A 23,099-nucleotide genomic window follows, 5' to 3' on the forward strand; every position below is an offset into this window, starting at 1 on the left:
TCCCAGCTGAACTCAGTCAAATATCCTCAGTGGGGTCTTACAAAGTGAAGAACAGAAAAGCCTGCTTGACTTGCAGGTTCCAGTTGAGTTTCCAATACTGAGAATACCAACAGGAAAAGAGAGGGAAAGAACATGTAAACAGAGCAAGGCAAATGAAGGCAACTGAGATAAAAACAAATAGGAAAATGTAAAAGTATTTTTCATGACTTCTAGGGCATTCACATTATTTTAAACTGCAAAATTTACAGCAGTCTAGGATTTATAAATGTACCTCAGTAAAATCTCTTGACAGAGGTCAAAATAAGTAAAGAAAAAAACAAAGTGGTCTCTGATCAAGAACTCTCCAAATGAATCCTTGCATACAAGGCTGTCCATTCATTCAGTCCCACTCAGAGTTGCTCAGCAGAGAAGATCCCAGTATATATTTAGACATCAACTAGTAAACTGCCTTATGAATCACTTCTGAAACTCCCTTTATCCTAAGTCACATACTGTATGTCATATAATCTCTAAGTCATATACTTAGGAGGAGAAGGAAGTATATGACCTATTTTTTAAAGTGACAAAAGCTCTTGCCTGACACTTAAGCAGAACAGGTTCTGTGGCTTTTTCTTCATATGATATGCATCAAACTTTAACTCCTACTTCACCATGAATTTTACCATACAAACAGTATGACAGCAATTCAATCTTACTTTGTCACTGCCTGAAATAGACTTGAAGGAACACAAGCACCGAATGCTTAGTGCTCCCTTTTGTACACCACACCCAGCTATTCCACACCATAAACCAGTACAGGTGAGGGATTTTTTTCCCAAAGAAGCACAATTGAACTTGGCAAAAGGGAAGAGGAACAACCATATTTTGTGCTCCTCTGACGTATCACAGTGCCTCATGCTAGAAAGGAACTGACAGAAGAGGTACTTGAAAACTTCCCAAGGAACTGGATGCTGTATTTGTGAGTAGCTACTATGCACTAACAACCAAGATTACACATTTGTTCTTCATATCCACCATGAGGAGCAACTGCAATCTGTTACTGTTTTACAATGACAGCATTACTTAAACCTAAAAATAACAGTTTCTAAGTAGGAAAAAATCAGCCTGCAATTAAGAACATTAAAGTATTTTCAAAGCATCACTAGTGATCTCCTGCAATTGAGGAATTTGTATTTTTCACGGCCACCTGCACTTAGACTTTGATTTCTTTCATCTACAGATCAAGAAATTTGTCCCATAAGATCAGGAGAGTCTTCAATAAATAGTTAATGATCAATTTGACTAATGCCAGTAGAAAGATTTGATTTTAAAGAGAAAGGGGAAAAAACGGCTCCTAAAGCTACAGAAATATTTACTGAACAAATTTTTTATTCATCTCACATTTCTTATCTGAAATGGAAAAATAAGTAACCACACTTCATGCAGAACAACACTCCATCTAGATTTCAGAGCACGAACATCAACTAATAAGCTGTGAAAGAAAACATTCCAGTGTTTTAGATGGTAACAGTTGTGGACCTTGACATGCTGCTAATGGATCTTGACACAGGGAATAATATAAATTCAGAAATGTTTGCCTTAAGGTTATATTTAAGGATGCAGAGAGCAAGCCAGCAAATTGTCCAATAATCTCCAAGGCCCATGCTCCACCCTCCATCTGATGCTGGGCTTGTGCAGAGACCCAGCTCTGCTGCCTGGGCCCCCTTTCATCCTGGCACTTACAGAGCTCTGTTTCTAACAGCCCCATGCAGCACAAGCCCTTTCAACACAAATGTGTTTAATTCTTTACTGTGAGTGCTGGGTGCTTGGTTGGAGAACCCAAAGTCCAAAGGTGAGTTAATGGTACCAGCAAACCCCCAGAGGACTGGAAAATGCGGCAGTGAGCTTACAATTAACAGCAGTCAGGAAAGAGGAGTTTCCACTGCTAAAGCCTTAATTTGTGTAGAGATGAATTGTTTTTCAAATCGAACAAAACTAAAATCAGGATTTCTTCACTTCTTCTTGAATGTTGGCCATCCCATTGCACAGAAGAAGAGAGATAAAAGTAGCCATGCTTGTATTTCTCAATTTTCTCTACATTTCTTAGACCTCTCTTGTGGTATTTTTGGGGTCCCCCATGGCAGGAAGGAAATGATGAATCTGACTCCATGTTCTTAGAAGGCTAATTCATTATTTCATATACTTATATTATATAAAAGAATGCTATATTAAAGCTGTAGTAAAGAATAGAGAAAGGATACTTACAGAAGGCTCAACAAGATACTAATGAAAAACTCATGACCTCTTCCAGAGTCCCAACACAGCTGGCTGTGATTGGTCATTAAGTAAAAGCAATTCACATGTTGGATAAACAATATCCAACCACATTCCAAAGCAGCAAAACACAGGAGAAGCAATCAGATAATTATTGTTTTCATTTTTCTCTGAGGCTTCTCAGCTTCCCAGGAGAAGAAATCCTGGCAAAGGGATTTTTCCAGAAAATATGACAGTGACACTCTATGTTTTCACGTCAAAGATAATTCTTGGTGATTAAGTACACAAGCAATAATGTCCTGAGGAACAAAACTGAAAGCAGACTGCTTGTACCTGGTACTGCAGGGCAGTCAGAAGTGAACAGACAGCAGCCCATACCAGCCCAGAAAGGTGCTCAGTACCGGGCAGGTGCTGCACTGCAAGCAGACAAATGAGCAAGAAGGAGACATCACTCAGAAAGCCAAATGTCTGGATTCTGTTAAGCAGAACTATTCACCTTTCCAGAGATGGGCTGCAGCACCTGGGCAGCACGAGAAGGCCACCAGGAGACAGGATGTCCTGCAGACAGGAGTGACCAGCCGATGTGACATCACTGAGAATCTCTTCTGACCTACTTCACCCTCTCCTAACTGTGCTGTGTGTTTCCACCATCCAAGAACATGCTGCCATTTAAAAGATACGTGCACTGAGCTGAAACCATTTTCTTAAGAGCTGTACAGAATCCCCCAAAACCTTAACAAATCCTAAGATACAGTTTGCTGATTTTTACAGTCTAAGAAATTAAATAGACTCTTAGCAATTCAACCCAATTTTCAGGAAGAAAATACCATCAGGAAATAGAGGTTGTTGGGTTTTTTCAGGGAAACCTGGCTAAAATGGCAATGAAATGAAGTAGTTCTACTCTTGTTTAATTATGAAACATGTAGGATTGCACCTTATAAGGTAGCATGTTCATTAGCAGGCAAACTCCAAAGCAAGCTGACCTCCTGGTGCTCCTGTCTAGTAATTCAATGCTCTTTTACCAGTGCCCAGAACGAAGGGCTGAAAGAAAAATTCTGTATCTAAGTATAAAATATAGCACAGTCTGAAACAATCATAACTTTTGTGTCTAGGGAGGATCCTTATCCGCAAAGTTGCATGTGAACTTTGAAAAGGAATTAATCATCTCCAAGCTGAGCTGGACCTGTGTGACCAACCTGAGTAACCTCTTTTGTAACCAGAGCCACTACATTCCTACTCCATTCGGGCTGTGACACTCCATTAGCTGTTCTCTGATCCATGCAATCAAATTGCCCCTTTAATATAATAGTTTAAAGACTAAATAGCTGTGTGAATTTGTGTCATGACATTTAATTTAATCTAATCTAAGATAACTCACCTAGTATGTAATTAGCTCTGTGATTCCCTTTTTGCACTTAAATAATAGACATCATGTTACCCTATTTCTGGGAATTGAGGAGAACCTCATTTTCACAATCTCAAATATTTAACCTATTCTGTTCTTCTTGCTATGGTTTCAAGATGGCAAAGAACTTAATTATTAGACTGAAAAACCATATTATAAACTCTTAAAAGTACCTTTAGTATCCTAAAAGCACAACCATTTCATGCAAATCTCCCAGGTATAAAAATCAGTGAATAGGCTCTTTCTTAGAATTAGTCTCAGCCAAAACCAATGGTAAGTATATATAGAAGGCAGCTGAGGAAAATCATGTGTGGAAAAATCTAATTACAACACATGTAATGATGCATCTGAGCTGTGTCTTACTATACCAGGTGATCATATGCTTTCTAGATTTAAAATTATAGCCTGAGTCTGCAGCCATTCATCAGGACAATGGCTCAATGCATGTACTACTGAACCATTTCAAATTGTATTACGTTTATCAATATATTACAAACTACATCACCCTTACCAAATATAAGCATTTTTGTATCTAATGCCAAATGTTATGGTTAAAGTGGCAAAGCAGCATCACAGCAGTGCCAGAAACCCTCTTGATGCAGACAGTGAGTGATGTGCTGCCTTGGTGCAAGAGAGGACACAGACTGAGCAAAAGTTTCTGGAGTAATAGGGCAGATTCACAACTCTTTGCTCCATCTCAAAAGTAAAAGAAATATTGGGAATTTCTCCTAGATTACCAAACCATGCAGCAATTCATTGGATCTTGTGTGGGGCTGATTTTAACACACCACTGCACCCTTGTTTTCTTTGCAGAACCAGAAATATATTTCTGTTAGAGTAAACAGCAAACTTTGAATTAAAGCCTTTCCATAGTAATTTTGGTGGAAATCTTTTGGGAACAGCAATTTTAAACAAATCGTGGCACTGAATTTGTTGTACAATACTTGACCCATCAATGTTAATGGAAAATTTCCATTGATTTCACTGAGTAGATATGGGCTCCTCACATTTAATTTATCATGAGAATTGATTGCAGGTTGTTTATATAGCCCACACAGACACACAAAATCAAAATCTGGAAAGATCAAAGCTAACCCTATACTTAAAACCAAAACTCCTAAAACTGCCAGTTATTCTTTCAAATTAGACCTAAGAACTCTCAGGGTTTTTTTCCACTCTCTTTTTTCCCCAGGATGTTATTTTTATCTTGGCACTGCTCTTTTTTGCTATTTAATTTACACCATGTTTGGAGCAATTACTGAGATAGAATTGTGTCAAGTCTCTTCTGCACTAACTTTTCTACTGGGCTAATAACTTCAGAATATATTTAACTGACATTTAAAATATTACAGAGAGAAAAAATTGCACTCTAATATTTCCTCTACCAGGCTCAGTTCTACCAGAACAGAATTTAAACATTTCTCAGTGTTTCATGTTCTTCAGTTCAACATTACAGCCAGGCAACCAAGGAGAGGATTCCATACCAGCATTTCACCATTGCCAAATGAGATGTTACCATCCTTGTTAATTATCCCGATGCTCTTTAAAAGCAGGAAACAGACTGGGGATTTCTATTGTAGTTCAAACACTCTGCAACACACGCCTTGCTCTCACCTGCACACTTGCCTTGGCCTGGGCACTTCCACAGAGAGGACCAGCATGCTGGCAGTCCGTGTTTCAGCCACAGACCATGTCAGGATGTGGACAATCAGCACACACGAAAGCACTTACACCATCAACAAACACGAGGAAATGCCAGACTCGGCTTTCAGCTGCAATCTGCAGCAGGTGCCTGACCCAGGTCAATCACTGTCCTAACCGGGAGCTCGTTCTCCTCTCTGCTTGCAGCAGGCTCCCCTTTGGCTCGCTGCGAGGATGTGGTATGATTAAGCATGTTGACATACAGAGTCACCACATAATTGTAGCTATTCAGCCTCTCCCTGTTGTTGTGGTAGAGCGTATATTTAGCACTACAGTTACCCTCACAAACGAAATACACAACCACCTCCCACAGTCCCCTCTCCTCTGTGCACAACCCTGCATTTGCCTTAAGGACTGTAATATTTTGCAATCGGCTGTGCTCTGAAGTAACCACCCCCCGCCGACACTCAACGCAGATGAATGCTGAATCGCTAAAAAATACAGTTCCAAGTCAGTTCTCAAATCCTGCATGTATCACAGGATAAATTAGTTTTGTATTGCCCTAGGCAACTGAATTCCTCCGGGCGGCAATCCTAGCTTGGGCTCCGTGGCACATCCCTGACATCCACCTTCTCTACCTCCACAATATCTCACCCAGCAAAAAAGGCCGGTTTTTAACCCAAATATCCCCGTCTGAAAAGCTGTGTGTCCCCACTCGGGATGCCGGGGCACCAGCTGATGCCACCCGCACCGCACTCCGGCTGCGGGGCCGCGCCGAGCCGCCCGAGCCGCTGGGTACCGGCAGGGATGGAGCCGGGGCGGCCCGGCCGCGGCCGCTGCAGCCCGTCCTGAGGGCTCCGGCCGGGGTTGCGGGGAATGGCCGGGGCTGTGGGCTGCAGGCCGGGGCTGTGGGGGACGCCCGGGGCGGGGGCGGCACTGCCGGAGCCCGGCGCTGGGTCCGCAGCCCCTCCCGCCCGAGGCTCCGGCAGCGCCCGCGGCTGCGGCAGCTCCCCCCGCCACAGGCGCACATACAGATTCTCGTCTTTTCGGGTGGCTTTAGGTGAGCAATTTTTATCCAGCTGCCGCTGCCCGCACCCCGCGCTGCAACGAGACGGACCCGAGCTGGGCAGCGGCAAAGATGCCCCGGGGGATCCCGGCCGTCCCCCGCGCCCGCCTACCTGTGCCGGTGCTCATGGCGCTCCCGCTCCCGCTGCCGCCGCCGCCGCCGCCGCCGCCGTCACCGCGCCCCGCGGGCGGCTCCAGCTCCGGCTCCGGCTCCGTCCCCGCCCGCCGCGCAGCGGGGCCGCGCCGCGCTCCGCCCCCGCCGCCAGGTGCCGGCACCCGCAGTCCCGCCGCGGCTCGGCACGGCTCGGCTCGGCTCGGCTCGGCTCAGCTCAGATCAGATCAGATCAGCTCAGTATGACACGGCGGCACCTTGGGAAGTGTAGGCAGCCCCGCGGACTACATCCCCCTCCGTGCCTTGCTGCGGCTCCGGCCCCGCCGCTGCTGCGGGCAGAGCTGCTGCAGCACCCCCGCCCCGCAGAAACTTCTCCCCGGGTCTCGGCCCCAGCCGCAGCCCGCTCCCACCTGCCGGCCGGCACCGCTCCGCCCGGCCTCCCTCGCCCTGCGGCTGAGATCTCCCTCTGCATTTTCCTGTCCCGCTGGTGCTGGGCTCGTACGATGGCCGGGCAAAGCCGTGAGGTGAGCAGGTGCTCCGGGATGTCCCCGAAGCGCCCGGCAGTGACCATGGGGATGCTTGCACTGTTCCCCAGCGCAGCCCGGACTCCCAGGCAGCGCTGCACCGCACGGAAGGTGTTGGCAGCAGGTCTGGGCGTTCAGCAGGGTAAAGCAATGCTTTCTGGAGCAGGTGAACTTTCACCGATCCTTCGGATTTGAAAGTACAAGCGCACACAATTACTATTAAAGCCATTTGTTTATTAAATACCGATTTATTCAGTATTTCATCTATCTGAAAATCTATTTTATTTCTGTGAGAATTGATGGGATTTTTTTTTTAAGAAACAAACATCTGTGTTAACAAATCCAATAGCAGCCAGCGTGGTTGCATAAACGTGCTGTACTGCACAGCTGCTCTGATGCTGATTTCAGACTGTGCTCAGGGCAGCTTGGGGTTACAGTAACAGCATGAGGAAATAGGGATGTGAAGACTTACTTTGCATTAATATCAGTCTGCTCTGTTCCACTGACAGTTGCCTAAAAGTTATAACTCCATTAACAGTTGTAAGCACAAAACCTACACAGCTTTCCCAGCCTCCACGTGAAACTGAAGAGATGAGCTCTGCAGCAGTGCTTACACATCACACTTTGATACAGAATCGTGGCCCTTGGCCCTGTGTAAGAACGGCAGTACCTTATGGCTCTCATGACATTTGTCTGCTGAGCATGGGGAACCTCTGGACATAATCACTGCCATCAGGAAGAATGGCAGTGGTTATGTCCAGAGGTTGTCACCTGCAATCTGAACAGGATCAGACAATCCAAACAAGTAACATCCCATTCCTGACAGCCACCATCAGTGGGTATCTGCTGAGGGATTTCCTCAGCCAGATGTGGATTCTTTGTTTAGAAGAACCTTCTGTGGATTTTCTTCTGTTGTCTTGTCCAGTTGTAGCTGGAACCCAGGCACCCCTCAAACAACTACAGCCTCCTGTGCAGGGAATTTCACAGCTGAACTGTCTGTTGTGAAGAACTATCTGCTGTTGTTTTGAACCTGCTGTTTGCTATTTTTACGTTATACCTGCTCATTCTTGAAGAGATAGCAAGCATACATTTCCCTTTCACTTTCTCTGTGCTACTTATGAGTTTACACTGCTCCATCAGATTCCACCCTTCACTCCTACTCTAGTTAGTCATTCCTTAAAATGGGTGACTTGCAACTTCAGTACCATGCTGCTGTCACTTTCTGTCATTTGTTCTGGAGTTTTGTTGTTTGATTACCAACTTTGGTTTTAATTATAAAGTGTCTTTGCATATAATAATCATCATAAGTTCAAGGCAATCTCTGACTGATGTTAGTAACCCTGTGGCTATGCATAAGTGTTGCTTTAAAAGCTAAATTAGACAGAACTCTTGTCTTGGATGTGGTGGGTGTACAATCCATATTGGAGGTAATGAAGAGGAAACAGCCTTGGGCTTGAAGGCTGCTAAAAGACAGTTTGACCCTTCTGCTGGGTGGCAAAAGGAGAATGTATGCTAAAGCCTTTCATAATTCATTGCAATGGGAACCCCAGGGCCACAAGAGGTTTTGGAAAATTTTCCTACAAGTCACAGAGACAACTTAAAGGTCAAGGTTACTACACAAATGCTCAAAGTGCCCTCACAGAGCCAGATCTTAGGAAACACTGAGAAACAAGCCATGGATTTCAAATTTCCCCTTGTTTAGGGTAATGCCACCTGCCACAAGCTTGATTAAAAGCTCCTGTGAACCCCTGGAAAAATCACGGTCTGCTTCTGATAAGATCCCCTTACTCCAACCAGTGAATAAGGGAGTACTCAGCACTTGGAAGGTCTAAAAAAGACATTTCCCAAGCTTATCCAGAAAAAACCCTGCTTCAATGACTTTTGGAGGTAGTTCAGTATCATGGATGACACAGATGACACAAGCATTTCTTGGGAAGAGGTCACAGTTCAGTGGATGAGTGGTCTGTGGCAAACATAGTTGCCAGAGTTTATTCTGAATTCTGTTGAATTTGATGTTATCCTTGCTCTCCAGAAAAAAAAAATTATCTTCTTCTATGATAAGCTGGCCTGGAAAGGGTTGATAGCAAAAGTGTGGTGAAATTGTTAATTTCACAGTCAAAGTGAAACCATCCAGAAAGGGTTACCAAGAAGGCTTATACTAAACAATTTACACTGAGCACCAAGTCACAGAATAAATAGCTCAAATCTTTAAGGACAATGATCTGTCCTGAGAATGGGCAGATACACTCTTTGGAGCACTGTAATATTCAGCCTCTTGTTACCAATCTCAGGCTAGTGGGCAGTCATCTCTTGATTTTCATTTTTGAAAGCAATCAGCTTGTTCAGCTGCAGTGAAGAAGACTGAAAAGTCAGCCTTTGACCTGTCAGCACTTTGCACCACTTCTGTCATTACTGGGAATTCAATTGGCACCTGACAAATCTGATGATCCTGTCTCTTCCTTCACATCCTCCGTGTCATCCGTAATTCTTCTAAGAGCATTGATTTTGAAAATGCTTGAAAAATGCTATGCTAGACAAATGCACTTTCTAGCATAGAAGTGTTTTCTAAAAAATCTCCACCAGTATTATTTGGATAATTTTATGGAAGAACTTTACATTTTACTGTCCATATGCATTTAAATTCTATATCTTTCTTAGGTACATCTTTGTGTCTGGCTCTATTGTATTAGCTGTATCAGGAAAATAAAATCTTCACTATCTACTGAATTTGTAACCATCCCAGTTATCAGAAATGCATCCTCCTCACATAAGGGAATATATATTTATGTATCTTCCCTGGGGTAAGGGAATATGTTTTGATGTAAAAAAAAAAAATGAATGAGCACTGTGAATGTAAAGAAACAATTCAATATTGTGTGTCTTGCATTAAAAAAGGTCCAGCTGAAGCAAGAAAAAAGGATTGTTTCTAATATTTCTGAAGTTTCCAACTTCAGGGTGGTCATGATCTTCCAGGACAATAAAATTATTACTTTTATTTGATTATTTGTCTGAAAGTATTTTAGGTCATTGCCATATGAGAGGGGTCATATTTTAAAAGTACCTCAATGACGGAGGGTCCAGCAAGAGAGAGAGAGGAACTAAAACTTCTGCAGTGGGAATGAAGCAGAACGTTTATGTCTTCCAAAAAACCCCAACAAAACAAACCAACACAAATAAACAAACCAACCAACCAACGTTTAACAACAAACAAACAAATCAAAACAAAACAAAAAAAACAAAACAGTGAAAAAGCCATTATTCATCCACTTGCCAGAAGTGTTTTACATGCTAATCCAGACTATAGAAAACTACAAATCCAAGCAGCTGCTTAACCTGGTTAAATTTTCCCTTGGCTTTATGTTCAAAGCTGATAAAGTATCACGAGATTTTCAGGTCAAATACCAGCTTGGAGTGAAACTTAAAAGAACAAGTACTTTGTGCCAGCTATGCTATTAGTTTTGAACCCCTTCTGAAGTTGTCCTAAATAGATATGTCATGGAAAAAAAAAATCAGAAAAAATTGCATAAATTAGACCTGCTTTTGTGAATCTTACTGTGCAGCTCTGTATTTCATGTCATTAAGTTCTATTGTATAGCCCTGAAAACTGAATTTAAGCTCCTAAGAATCTACGGTAATTTTTTACCTTTTAACCTGAGATCTACTTTATAGGCTGATTTTCAATCTAAACTGCTGTCTAATCTAAGCTGCTGTCTTTTGATAGGTGTTAAATTCTTCTGGAAGACAAAAGAAATCTTGCAATTTACAGTAATGTATTTTTAAATGCTTATGTTTTAAATGACAAATTATCCTTCAATTGTGTTCTATAAATTTACAGAAATATGTCATTTTCCTATTAATTCAAAAATAGAAATTCTTTTGTATCACAGAATATTAAGAACCTGAAATGACATGCTATCATGACCCCTCTTTTGTTTTTTACTGATTCTCTTTTGTGTGACGAAAGCTCCCTAAACATCTCTGTGTTAAAAACATTCCTACTTTTATTTTTCTGGTGTCATATATCTCTTAGGAATTCAGGGCTGGGCTACTTTGCCTGGGTTACAGTAACTAGACTTGAACTTCTGTAATTTTATGACTAATTCCATATTGAGGTATGAGCTTTTTGACATTAAAATTACAATATCACAGAACTACTTGTACTGGGGCAGTTGCCAAAATAAGCCATCCTTGTGTTTGCAACCAGTGACAGCAGTTACCTCTCCACCACCTTACTCTGTTTGCTGTATTGGAATGACACTGGTAGTAAATAAAATATAAGGCAATCTTGAAGTTCCAGAAGAGTAACAAACTGGGATCTTAAAATGAGATTCTGGGTATGGGAATAAATTTCCAGCTACTCACTGAGGCAGAAGCACACGTGTTTATAAATAATGAATTAGTGTGAAGCAGCAGTAATGAAATAATAACATGGCACTATATTAAGATGTCTGAGTTGCACTATGAAGATGTCAGCAATAACTTTTATACAAAGCTCCTCTCACACCATGGGAAGAATATAAACCCTGCATCAGCAGCTATAACTTAGATATCCATTACCCATTACAAACCTAAATGCATTATGATCAGTAGGTCAAATAAAACTCCCAGGCAAACTTTGAAAACAGCAAGCGTGAAATAACATCAAAGGGAGCAATGGCTGAGGATGAAAGGAATCTTTGTTACAGTGAGACAATCAAAGACTGTTCTCTCATGTCAGCAGTCAGCTTTGGGAAAGTTGGTCAGAACAAATAAATTTTGGTATTGCAGGCTGCTGCACGTGGCAGGAAGGCTAGCAGGTAATGATGAGCATCCATATAGAATTCATACACAAGGATGACAAACTCCAAGGTCACAGCAATGAAATGGGCAGAAATACAAATGCAAAGGGTTTGGGGAAGAGCCAAAATAAAGCATGAATAATATAAAAGTCACTACACTTGCAATAAACATTGGCAAAAATTTAATTTTAGTTTGGGAATGGCAGGTGAAGCTTGCAAGGATTTCAGTGCCATGTCACACAGTGTGTGTAACCACTGATATCAACACTTACATCAGTAAACATGTAAATAATGTTGTCCTTTCTGTAGTAAACAAGAAGGATAATGAGGTCATTTTTGTTGCAGAGAGGTTAATACTTATTAAGTATATTGTGATCCCTTGCAAATGTGACTCCTTGGAAAACCACTCTATGTGAAGCTGCAGCCTCTCCCTTGGAGTAGATGATATTGCAATTCATGGCCCTGATTCAATTTAACTCTGTTTTGCAGCCCAGGCTGATATGTGCTGATTTCCCATTCCATATCCTACACTGCATAGCTAACACTGTCCTTATGTAAAAAAACCCCATACAACACAGCCTCATGCCAGCAGAATATAAACTCCTCTGAGGTGATAAAATTCTCGTGTAGCACTATCTGTAAGTGAGGTTTTGCCTGGAAGATGTGTGACAGTTTGCAGGAACTTTCAGCCCACTCTGGCAGTGAACATCCCTGAGACATCAGGGCCTAGGAAAATGCAGCTGTGACTGATGCTCCTCTCTGTGTCCTCAGCTGCAACAAAGCCATCCTGGACTATCAGTGTTGCTTTCCAGGCTTCACTAGGGGAAGGTCTCAGTCTGTGTGAAATGGCCTGGACCAAGCCCACTTAAATGAGAACTTAAAGTTTACATGGGGATTGTGGATGCTGTATGCACAGATGTCAACTGGAAAAAAAGAAGGAATGGAAACTATTTTTTTTCAAATGTGGGAAAAAGTGGAAAAAATACCACTGAATGTAATTAATGGACATTTAATGGAGTGAGTCCAAAATATGTTTATGCTTATTAAATTTTTTGTGTTTAGCTACATAAACTTAGAAATCTTTTTATACCATCCCCCCACACATTCACACCTTAACACCACTATTGTCTGTGGTTGCCAGTGCAAGTACAGTTGATTTAATCAAAAGTCCATAAATGGAATTTAAAGATGGTTCTAAGGCCAAATTCTGGACAGGAAGCAGCTAGAGTTTTCATGATTTTCAGATCTGTATTGCCAAAAGTTCCACTGTCTCAGATTTTTCCTGATAAATAGAAATATTTCCTCATATTTCTCAAGACTGAGGTTTGGACTATACCTTTTAAAGATTTTATTCTTCTTATAAGAAGTATGACCTCAAGCATACAAGGCTGGATGCTTAAGCAGAAAGTATTGTGCTTGTTATGTTTATAAACACCTTTTAATATATTTAGTTCTGGTACCTGTGGCCAAATGGTCTAAAACGATAAATGTGAGAGGAAAGATGTTACTAGAAATTATAGCTTAGATCTACAGACAAAGCTGTAAAAATTGGACAAGTAAACCCTTCTTCAGGTCTCAACTAGAGGGCAGCACTAATTTGGAAAAATTCCAATTATTTTGCTAGTTCTATGTGAAGACAATTTGTTGAAGTTAGAGGATTTTTTCTACTGTAGACATTTTGGTGGCTGGAAATGGTAGTCCCAAACTATAGGAAGACAGTATTTTTGGGCTACCTCGGTCAAAGGGAAAACTACTGACAGTAAACCAAGTTGCCCTTAGTGAATGGAACAGAGTTTATAGGATGATAAATTGAAATTCTGTGATTGTTTCTATCCTGATGGCTATCTCTTGGTTTTATTCTTCCAGATATTCCTTCAGGCATGTTCTTCCACAGAGCATTAGGAAAGCCAAAAGCAAGATTTCATTTCTACTGAATCCATATTGAAACATCTTTTCTCCATTTTTGAATGCCTAAGGAAGTAAAAATTTACTTTCTCAATGCCAAAACTAGTTCAGGAGATATCTGTATTCCACATATATTCAAGCTCCTATAAATAAATTTCCATGGCCCTGCACTTTTTAGCACTAAGCAGAATCACCAAACAGATGGGTAAAATTTCAGTTCTGCAAATTAAGTGTTTCAGTGTGTGGTTAAGGATTGTAAGTGCTTCTTTCTTGAAAGTCTTTTTATCCATCCCAGAAGTGCTCTGGCATGCTAGTAAAGAAAATAGTTGAATATGTACATAGAAAGATAAAAATACATTTCAAATAGTACACATTTATGCAAATCCTAGGAAGGGAGAAGGAATTGAAGCAGAACTAAATATTCATTGCTGCTGCTCCTCCCTCTTCTTTTTTAAGATCAAGGAGCTGTGGCTTTCTACTCCACTCCTCAGAATAAACAGTTTTAGATATACTGACATAGTTTTCTTTGCTTTAAAGGACAGCAGAAAAGCTGTGACAACCTCAGCAAGAAATCTTATTCCAGGAAAAAGCCTTGAGTGGAGCCTTTTTCTAAATGCTTAATATGGGACTAGATGCTCTTAAAGGTTTCTTCCAACCCTGATGGATCTGTGACCCTGTGAAAAGAATCCTCTGAAGGAAAAGAGATAACAAATCCATTTGAACAGGATAATAAATAATCTCTACTCAATATATCATTGTGATATATGATTATTTGCTGGCTACCTATAAGAAGGTTTCCTTAAGAATAAGGAAACTACCTGCAAATTTCAAGCAGCTGAAAATAGTTAACCTTTAATTAAAAATCCCTTTGCCTAATTATAAAAGGAAGTACCCGTTTTTTTCTTCAATTCTCCTGTAATGCTGCAAAAGGTGAGGATTTATCCTGTCAAGGGGAAAAAAAAACCTTTTAAAAAAAGGACATTCTGTGGGAGTTTAAGTGTAAATTGTCTGGCGTACTGATTTTTTACTCCCTCCTTTTAATAGTTAGAAGGTTTTAGATGAACAGAATTATTGTTTCCCTGTCAACATATATTTCCTATTTTCTTTATACTTGAATGTTTTAGGGGCTTTATTTGCCAAGTGGTTTGTTAATTCCAGTAGATAAGAGGAATTTAATTCTACTTGCAAGATGAAAGCAAAATAGGGAAAGCCCATTTCCTATGCTGAAGCTTGTGAATACAAACTCTCAGGGTGTTTGGTTTGGGGTGATTGAGAACTTATGTGTTTTCTGTGCTGCACAGGACTGCAAAGTTTGTGCTTGATTTGGGAGGCTGTTATTCCTATGGGGCAGGAAATAAATTCTGCTCAGCCATAAAGTAAAGAAATGAAATCATTAATCTAAGGATTAATGATTCGAAGTGATAATTACAATTTTTATTCTGAGCTGATGAGACTCTTCTAGAAGTTTTTTCCTTCTCTGCTGTGGGAGATGGAATTGTGAATCCAATCATGGCTGCATCCCCTTTTGCCTGCTGAGATTTCAATATGGGCTTCCTTGGTTAGGAGGGTGTTGGCTGCAGATAAAAGTGTTTTCAAGAGAGTAGCAGTGGCACTTGGGAGATGCTGAACTTGGGAGGAAGCTCTGTCAGGTGTGTACCATGGTGCTTCTTGTGCTTAGGAATAACAAGCTGAGTAACATCTATTATTAGCATTTTAATTATTTAATTTATTATTATATATATTAATATAATATCTATTAAGCACAATATTAAATAATATTAAAATAATATTATATTTAATGTAAGATCAATTAATTTAATATTCTATATTAATTTAATAACAATTTAATATTCCTATTAGCAGGGTAACTGTAAGCAAACAGCCATTATTTGGTGGGCTGTGTAAATAGCTCAGGAGCTGTGGAAGTGCTGTCACAGCTGGATGCTTTGACTCAGCATTTTTCTGCAGACTAGAAGGCGACAGCATTTCCTTACAGATGGGTGACAGTGTGTTTTTCTTTTCATGTTTTCTGTTTTTCCTTTCTGAACCTGGCTATGAGCTGGGATGGTGTTTTTTTAAGACCTGGGAGAAAGTAAAGCTATCTGGTTTTCAAGCAGGCAGATGCAAAGATGGCAGGAGATCAGCAGAAAGCACTTTAGCTGCTTCTGTATGCAGTTGCTGTGGAGAAATAACATGCTAAACAAAAGGAAATGTGGCCAAACCTATTTCTGTGGAAGCTGTGTGTAATCATAGCGTGCACATAACACAACTAATATCCATGCATGCTGATAATCTGGCTAGAATTAATATAACTGGGTAAGTTTGCTAAAATGTCGCCACTGTGAGTTAGTACTTCAAGCTGAATGTTTTTCACATCTAGGGGCTCAATTGATTTTTTTTTTTCCTACTTTGCAATACAGATTGTATAATATTACATTTCTTTTAAGTGGGTGTACCTCAATTACTAGTTGAAAGAGGAACCAACAGAGAGTAATTTAGCCAAGACAGCATTCAGTATCTTGTGTCATTTCAAATTTGCTGTGCTGGATGTAAATAGTGGAGAATACCAGACTCAGCAAAACATGCCACAAACAGGATATTTTTATGATGGTTTCTAGCAAGGGACAATATACTTGTTAATATATATTGGACTTGGGACAAAAGAAATCAGACAGGAACTTAGTAAAATGTGTAGAAATACCCCTTATCACCTAAAACTGGCATTTCTGTCACTTACCAGTGAATAATCAAATTAGTTATGCCTCAATATTTTTACAAGTTAGAGTTAGTGCCTTTGGTAGTGGACTGTTCCTTCACAGGTATATCCCCAACTGTGATGGAATAATAGTTATACTGAAAGGTATAAGTCAGCCTTAAAATTAAAATGTGTTCTTTTCCCTAAAACAAGCTGCTGAAGTGAAAAAATGGTCAGAAAAACATGCAGCTGCAGAAGAGCAGACAAACAGGATGATGAAAAGCAATGCCTGAGAGAGACAATTAGAGGAAGTCCTTTGTATCAACACCCAATGTCCTCCCCAGCCTCCTGTTAGCTTCTTTTAATAATTCTGAAGAAATCAGGGACAACTCAACATAAACAGGACCATCAAGGCTTCATGTAATTTTATTAGTTAAAGAATTGACTAGAAGAAACAACTTTGCACCCGATTTTTAGCAAAAGGAAACCTGAAACAGGTAGCACAATTCATAGTAATTAGAATGTAGAAGGGATGTGATCACTAATGTGGAAACCAATCTGTGCTACCTCTGCTTTTTCCTGTTTGCTGCAATATATTGGTCTCTGAAGTTATTTCATGAGAGCAGCTGTCCAATAAGGTTATTCACCTAAAATTTTGTAATGCAGATTATTACTGTTCCAACAAGACAACAGGAAATATGGGGCCAACTTTTGATATCATTACGTTAAAATTCAAAACTTTTTTTTTTCTTCTTTCCACCTAAACTACATGTCCATATACACCACCAAGAATTGAAGTACTGGCTGTGGTGTGATGAAATACCATGGAGCATGGCTTCAGAGTAAAATCACAGAGGAAGCTGAACATTTCTGACCTAGTTGAAGATTGCAGGGAGGAGTTGGCTAAGACAACTTTTAAAGGTCCCTTCTAACCCAAACTATTTTAGGATAGTATGGAAAAGGAAGATAAGGAGCCTGGAGTTCAGTTGGTGCTCTTTTGTTATGTGTTTCTTGAAGTGAGTTCATCTCTCCTAATTTCAGTATTCTAAAATAAAAGTTAGTTGTATCTTTTTAGATTTTAGGGACATACTAATCAGTAGTAGATTCTGCAATGACTGGGACTCAGAAATAGGGACTGAAAGATTATTATCCATTGGGAAAAATATAGGCTTAGATGACTCTTTGAGGTTTTCTTTCAAAGCTATTTTGAATCACATTAAAAAATAGGAATACCAGTGAAGAAATGGTGTAATAAAATGTAACCAAATATTATCTTTAAATAGACATATAAAATAAATGTGATGAAAAGAGTTAGACATTTATGAAACTCATGGAAAATCAGTAAAGTGGTGACAGAAATGTGGTATTTCATGCTGTTGGCACAGTAGCTACATAAATTAATTACTCCTGAAGTGGTATGCTTTATGTACTGCATTATAGTGCAATATCAAATTAATTCCCTCTGGGATGATTGGTTGGTTGTGATTTACACAATTACTTGAGTACCTTCCAAATGCATAATTTCTGGGAAGATGGAGAGTTCCCAAGCACACTGCAGGAACAGACTGCCCCATCAGTGTGAAGTAGCATTTCTAATTCCTGTTTATGTGGGGTGATGGGATGAAGTAGGGTAAATGAGAGCATGATTTATAATTAATACCTGATTCTAATGTTTCAAAACAACTCTCAAGTGCATGTTCCTTGAGGTGAGCTGGCAGGAGTCATAACTAAGGTCTCAAGGGCACCTGAAGGGTCTGGTTTTGGTACTCCTGCTGGTAAGAGCTGTAGGAGGGCAGCAGTGCAGTGGGGACAGCCCATCACCTTGGACCCACTGCTTTTGTGGGCCATTTAGGACATGGCACATGAATCAGTCTTGTTACACAGAAGATAAACTCTGTGTGCATTCCACAACAGTCTTGCTCAACTACCCTAACTGATATTTAATGCTGCATAGATCTGCTAAATAATAGACTTCTGCATTTAAACCTGAGCATATTGGTGCAAATTTTCTGTCAAACAATTTTTCATCAGTGTTTTTGTAGCTGTAATGACAGCAAGAAGTCTAATTTTGCAGTCAAAAGCAAAAGGGTGACAAAGTCCTGTACTTTATCTGAAGCATTGTTTGTAACTTTTTTCTGAACAATGCTTTTTAAAGACAATGCCCTGGATGTGTCCCTTGGAGATTTTAGCCACCAATGCAAAATGCCACAATAAATTATTGCTATGAAAAACTGGAGTGTGTGAATGAACCTTCCAGTACACTGGATACATTTCTGCTTTGCATAATGAACTTTAGTAGCTCAACTCCTTTCTCAGGAATGTTTCTTTCTCTAAAAAAAAAGAAAAAAAGTTTGGGAATTAACAGTATTGGTTAATAGACAACTTTCTGTGCTGGCCACATCCAAGCCAGGCAGTGCAATCAACAGGAAAGATAAGAAGGTCAAACAGGAAGAGCTGAGCTGGAGTCAGTTTTGAGCAGAGCTGAGGAAGGCAGGGATCTGCCTGCTCTTTACCAGCATGGTACAGTGGATCAGACCTGGAAAAGGTAGGGGAAGTCCTGGGTTCTGTGTCTACATCTCCCTCTTTTGCTCTACTTTAGGTACTTGTGGTCTGGTATTTGACTATGTTATTGTCATGCTCTACTTTAGGTACTTGTGGTCTGGTATTTGGCTATGCTATTGTCAATGTGTTGGAATTGCAGCCAGTTAAATGGGTAATTTCAGTAGTGTTCTGTTCTTTAGTTTGCCCATAATGAAATCACTGGAAAATATGTGTAAATGTGATCTGTCACAGTTATGAGAACCTGCTGGGATTTTCTGTGCTGCTCTGTTTCCCTCTTCTAGGTAGTGTGCTGTCAGCTGGGCTGTGGTTCAGTAGCAACAGCTCCTGCTTTATTTCTCTGCATTATCTGCCACAGGCCAAGTTCTGTCACATCTAGCACTCAGAATGAAGTACTGAAATTCACAGATGCCTTTTATAGTTTTCTAACAGTGATCTGATTTTTATTTTAAAGCATCTCTAGAGTTTATGCTTATTTTTAAGCAGTTATGAGATTGTGGATTTTTTTCTCCAATTTTCCATATCTAAACTTGGAAGTTTTGCATGTATGGTGCTTTTAGAGCTGTGTTGAGGATGGAAAATATATTTCAGTGCTACTGAGATATAAAGAACATTAATCATAGAGAGGGCTAAAGCTTTTAAAGGTATCTATTGGATCTCTGAAGCTTGCTAGGGCTGTTTTGTTTGTAGACCAGCTGGGAACAATGATACCTATTGCAACATTGTTTACTGAGAATTGCTAACTAAACTCAAGTTACTTCTGCGATAAAGGAGTCAATCTTGCATTTTTGGAAAGCACTCAGGCTCCTAAGTTTGTGTACCCTGACTATAGATTTGCTTACCTTTATGTGGAATACATAAAAATTGCTGCTTATACAGAATCTAATATGGATTTTTTTTCCTTACATTTATGCCTTAGATTTACTCTCTAAGGAAAAAGTTTGTAATGATCTTGGCTTTAAGATGTTTGTAGCCGAACACAGAAGATGTGAAATGTTAGTTGGAACTGGAAGGAAGGGATAAAATAACTACTCTAGCATCAGTTTGGGAAAATGACCTAGATTAAATTAATGTAGTATAGTTGCAAGAAAGGTCCTTAGTAAGTCATTAGTACATTTTTCTGGGGCTCCTAGAAGGAAGATGATGAATGAAAAAAAATATTGTATTGCATGCAGGTGTTAGGCAGCGAGTTTGAGTAAAGCCCATTTTTGTATACCAGGTCCTAGTCTCAGAAATATATCTTTAGCGGTATAGAGAGAATCTGGTTCAGTGAATGTTATTGGTTTTCTCCTTCAACACCCTTTAAATGGGAATGAATTGGTGTTCCTGTCATCCACAACACATCTTAAAATAATAAAAAAAGGCAGGGGAGGAAAAACACCCCTCAGCCTACATGGAAAATCTCAAGCTATATGTTTTTCTTCTGATTAGCTGGGCTTTGAAAACACTCAGCAAAAAGGAAGCAACAGCACACAGAAAGGCACGATAAAGGAATTATTCTGGTTAGCTTCCAGAAGGAAAAATAGTGTCTCATTTCCCCCTGATGTCCAACAGCTGTTGGATACTGTCCCTTCCTGCCTGCTGTGCCCTGAGAAGGGACAGGGAAGGTGCAGTGGCATTCTGAGCCTCACAAGCCTGGACAGGGGCAGCGCACAGAGCCTTTGGACGCATTCTCAGTGTCCAGGGAGATTGGGCCATGGGCAGGGAGGACACCAGAGTACCCAGGAGCACCCAAGGTGTTGAGCTGTCCAGCATCTGCTGCTCCTCCCTCTGCTGCCTCAGAAACTGAGCCTCCCCCTGAGCAGTGCGGACAGCCACATCTTGGGTGCATGGCTTTTGAGTAGAGGTTGGCTCTGGGTTCAGAAGAAAAGGATGATCAGTAAGTTTTATGGCCAACATCCTGCACCAAATATGAATTTTTGGTGCAAAAATATGTCAAAAAGCATGAGAAAAATAGGGTTTTTTTCTAAATTATAAATAAAATTCTATTTATAAATTCTAAATTTATAAATAAAATGCGTAGTCAGCACACATAGTCTACACATAAATGTAGATTGCAAGAACTAGTTAGAGATGACAAAATTTATATGGTGAGTGATTTTTACTCTAGAAGAAGATCTTTGCTCTAGAAGATGTTTAGATCTCACTAAAGATATTTTCTGGAAGATCTTAACCTTGTATTTGTTGCTATCAACAAATGCTTAGTTGCTAATTTACCATTATACTTGCTAGCATCATAGGTTTATGAAGAAATCTCTAATAATGAGAGGGACTCAAGCACTGAGGTTTAGTACTCTCTAAAGCTGTTTTATACTAGATGAATGTTTCTCTGCCATTTAATCTGCTTTAATTTGTGGTGGAACAATTTAATAATTGAGAAAGCATCAGCATAATAAATAGGACAATGATACTGTAGCTTTGCTTATGTGTCTTGGGGTACTTACATGACAGTTAAAGGCAAATGATAAAAGTACAGGGATTTAATGTAAATTTCTATGAATTCTTTGTTGCTTGGGACCAAATTTGTGTCAGTTAGGATACATTTAGGTGCCAGGTAAACATTCAAAAGGGCCTAGGTAGACAAGGGCCTAGTTATGGGAAAGTTTACTATTTTGTTCTCAGTACTTCCACAAAGCCACATGCGTTGACATTTGGTGGTAAGGCAAACAGTAAAAATGGAAAAGAAATCTGTAGAGGAGAATATGACTGCTAAAAATGTTTGAGGTTTGAGGGTTTTTTCTGTGCATCGTAGAAGAACCCAGAGAAAATATACATATGGACATACCTGTTTTGCTTTTCTTTCACTCATTCGGATTTTTTTCCCTTGGCTTAGGCTCTGTGACTGAATCTTCTCAAACAGATTATACCCATTTTGATTTGTTCAGATGTCCTACTTGCTCTTGTAGCACCAAGCTTTCCAAGTTCATTCACAGACCTGCATATATGCTCCTCTTACCCACAGAAGCTGATGCAGAAGAGATGAAAAATTTTATCAATATCTCTTCTCCAATTCAGCTGAATTCTAATAATTCCAGTCAGAGTATGTTTTCTTCCTAACTTTTGTGCAGGATGATGTTTTTGCTTGTGGATAGGAGCTTGTGGAAAAAATAATGAAAAATCTGAACACTGAATTTCATTTCTGGGATTAAGAGTAATCCTGATCTAAAAATAACAACTGGCTTTGGATTCATAGAACAATGTAATTTAAACAACCTCCTTAGGAACCAAAGTATTATTACTACCAAAATATTTACATCTTCATCAACAGGACATACTAATATTTACAAAATATAGGCAGAAAAGTATTTCATTTCTAAGTGTGAAAATCGGAATGCATTTCATGTAGTCCTGGTACAGTAAGGAAAAGAATGGTGTTAGCTACTCTCATTACTTCAAGGAAAAGATCAGATATATAAATGGAAAAACAGATCCCTGGCAAAGTGAGTTTGGCCTTGGCGGGCCTGTATTTTTAATCATTTATAATTAGGTCATCAAGTCTGATAGGCAGTTTTTCAGTGTCAACCAAATATGATAATTCAAATGTTCTTTTGTAGAGAAGGGAAAAAAATTACTTGTGTTTGAGTTATCACCTCTGTTTTGTAGGTGCATATATGAATTTTTACACATAGCTTTATATAGAGAACTGTGATGCAGCACCAAAAGCATCTTTTGAAATTCAGCTTCAGCACTCTGATAGGTACTTTTGAATAAATGGCAAAATGGGACAATGAGAACATTAAAGCAAAATCCAGCCTAGATTTCTTCATACTTCATTAACTTGTGGTAGATCTGGTTATGATTTAATTCTCTGAGCTGGCCATCCAACCTGTAACTATACCTCATTAATTTTCTATAATTGCATAACTTGCCTAGGTCTATATATAGTTCACTGTTTTTTCAAGAAGTGCTCATTTGGGGCAAAGGTTTCAATGACTGTAAAGGAGTAGGAAAGTTGTGCAGACAGATCCTGCCTTGTCCCAGGTACCTGCTTACCCTGGCAGGCTGCTGGCACCTGTTGTGCTGCTCATGTTGGTACTTGGTTTGCTCACGGTTAGGGATCTATGATGTGAAGCTTGGAGGGCAAGAAGCGTTGGAAGGCAGGGTTGTGAAGAAAAAAGCCAGAACCCTGTGCTTTGGGACACCCATTGCATGGTAGATGGAT

At 40.0% G+C, this 23,099-nt stretch overlaps 1 protein-coding gene across 7 annotated transcripts in view; it reads right to left on the reverse strand.

Moving 5' to 3' along the window:
- The window catches only part of ABLIM2 (actin binding LIM protein family member 2), a 131,302-nt gene extending 124,804 nt beyond the window's left edge, over positions 1 to 6,498 (reverse strand). For all 7 annotated transcript variants that reach the window (XM_054295754.1, XM_054295751.1, XM_054295749.1 and 4 more), the window contains exon 1: positions 6,478 to 6,498. In XM_054295754.1, coding sequence (XP_054151729.1) covers positions 6,478 to 6,493 — 16 coding nt within the window. In that variant the 5' untranslated portion in view covers positions 6,494 to 6,498. The remainder of the gene's footprint in view (positions 1 to 6,477) is intronic.
- Positions 6,499 to 23,099: the final 16,601 nt, after the last annotated feature.

The sequence above is a fragment of the Melozone crissalis genome, unplaced genomic scaffold, assembly GCF_028551555.1.
Source record: "Melozone crissalis strain CALT ecotype California unplaced genomic scaffold, PUWL_Pcris_2 ptg000006l_1, whole genome shotgun sequence".
Taxonomy (NCBI): Eukaryota; Metazoa; Chordata; class Aves; order Passeriformes; family Passerellidae; genus Melozone; species Melozone crissalis.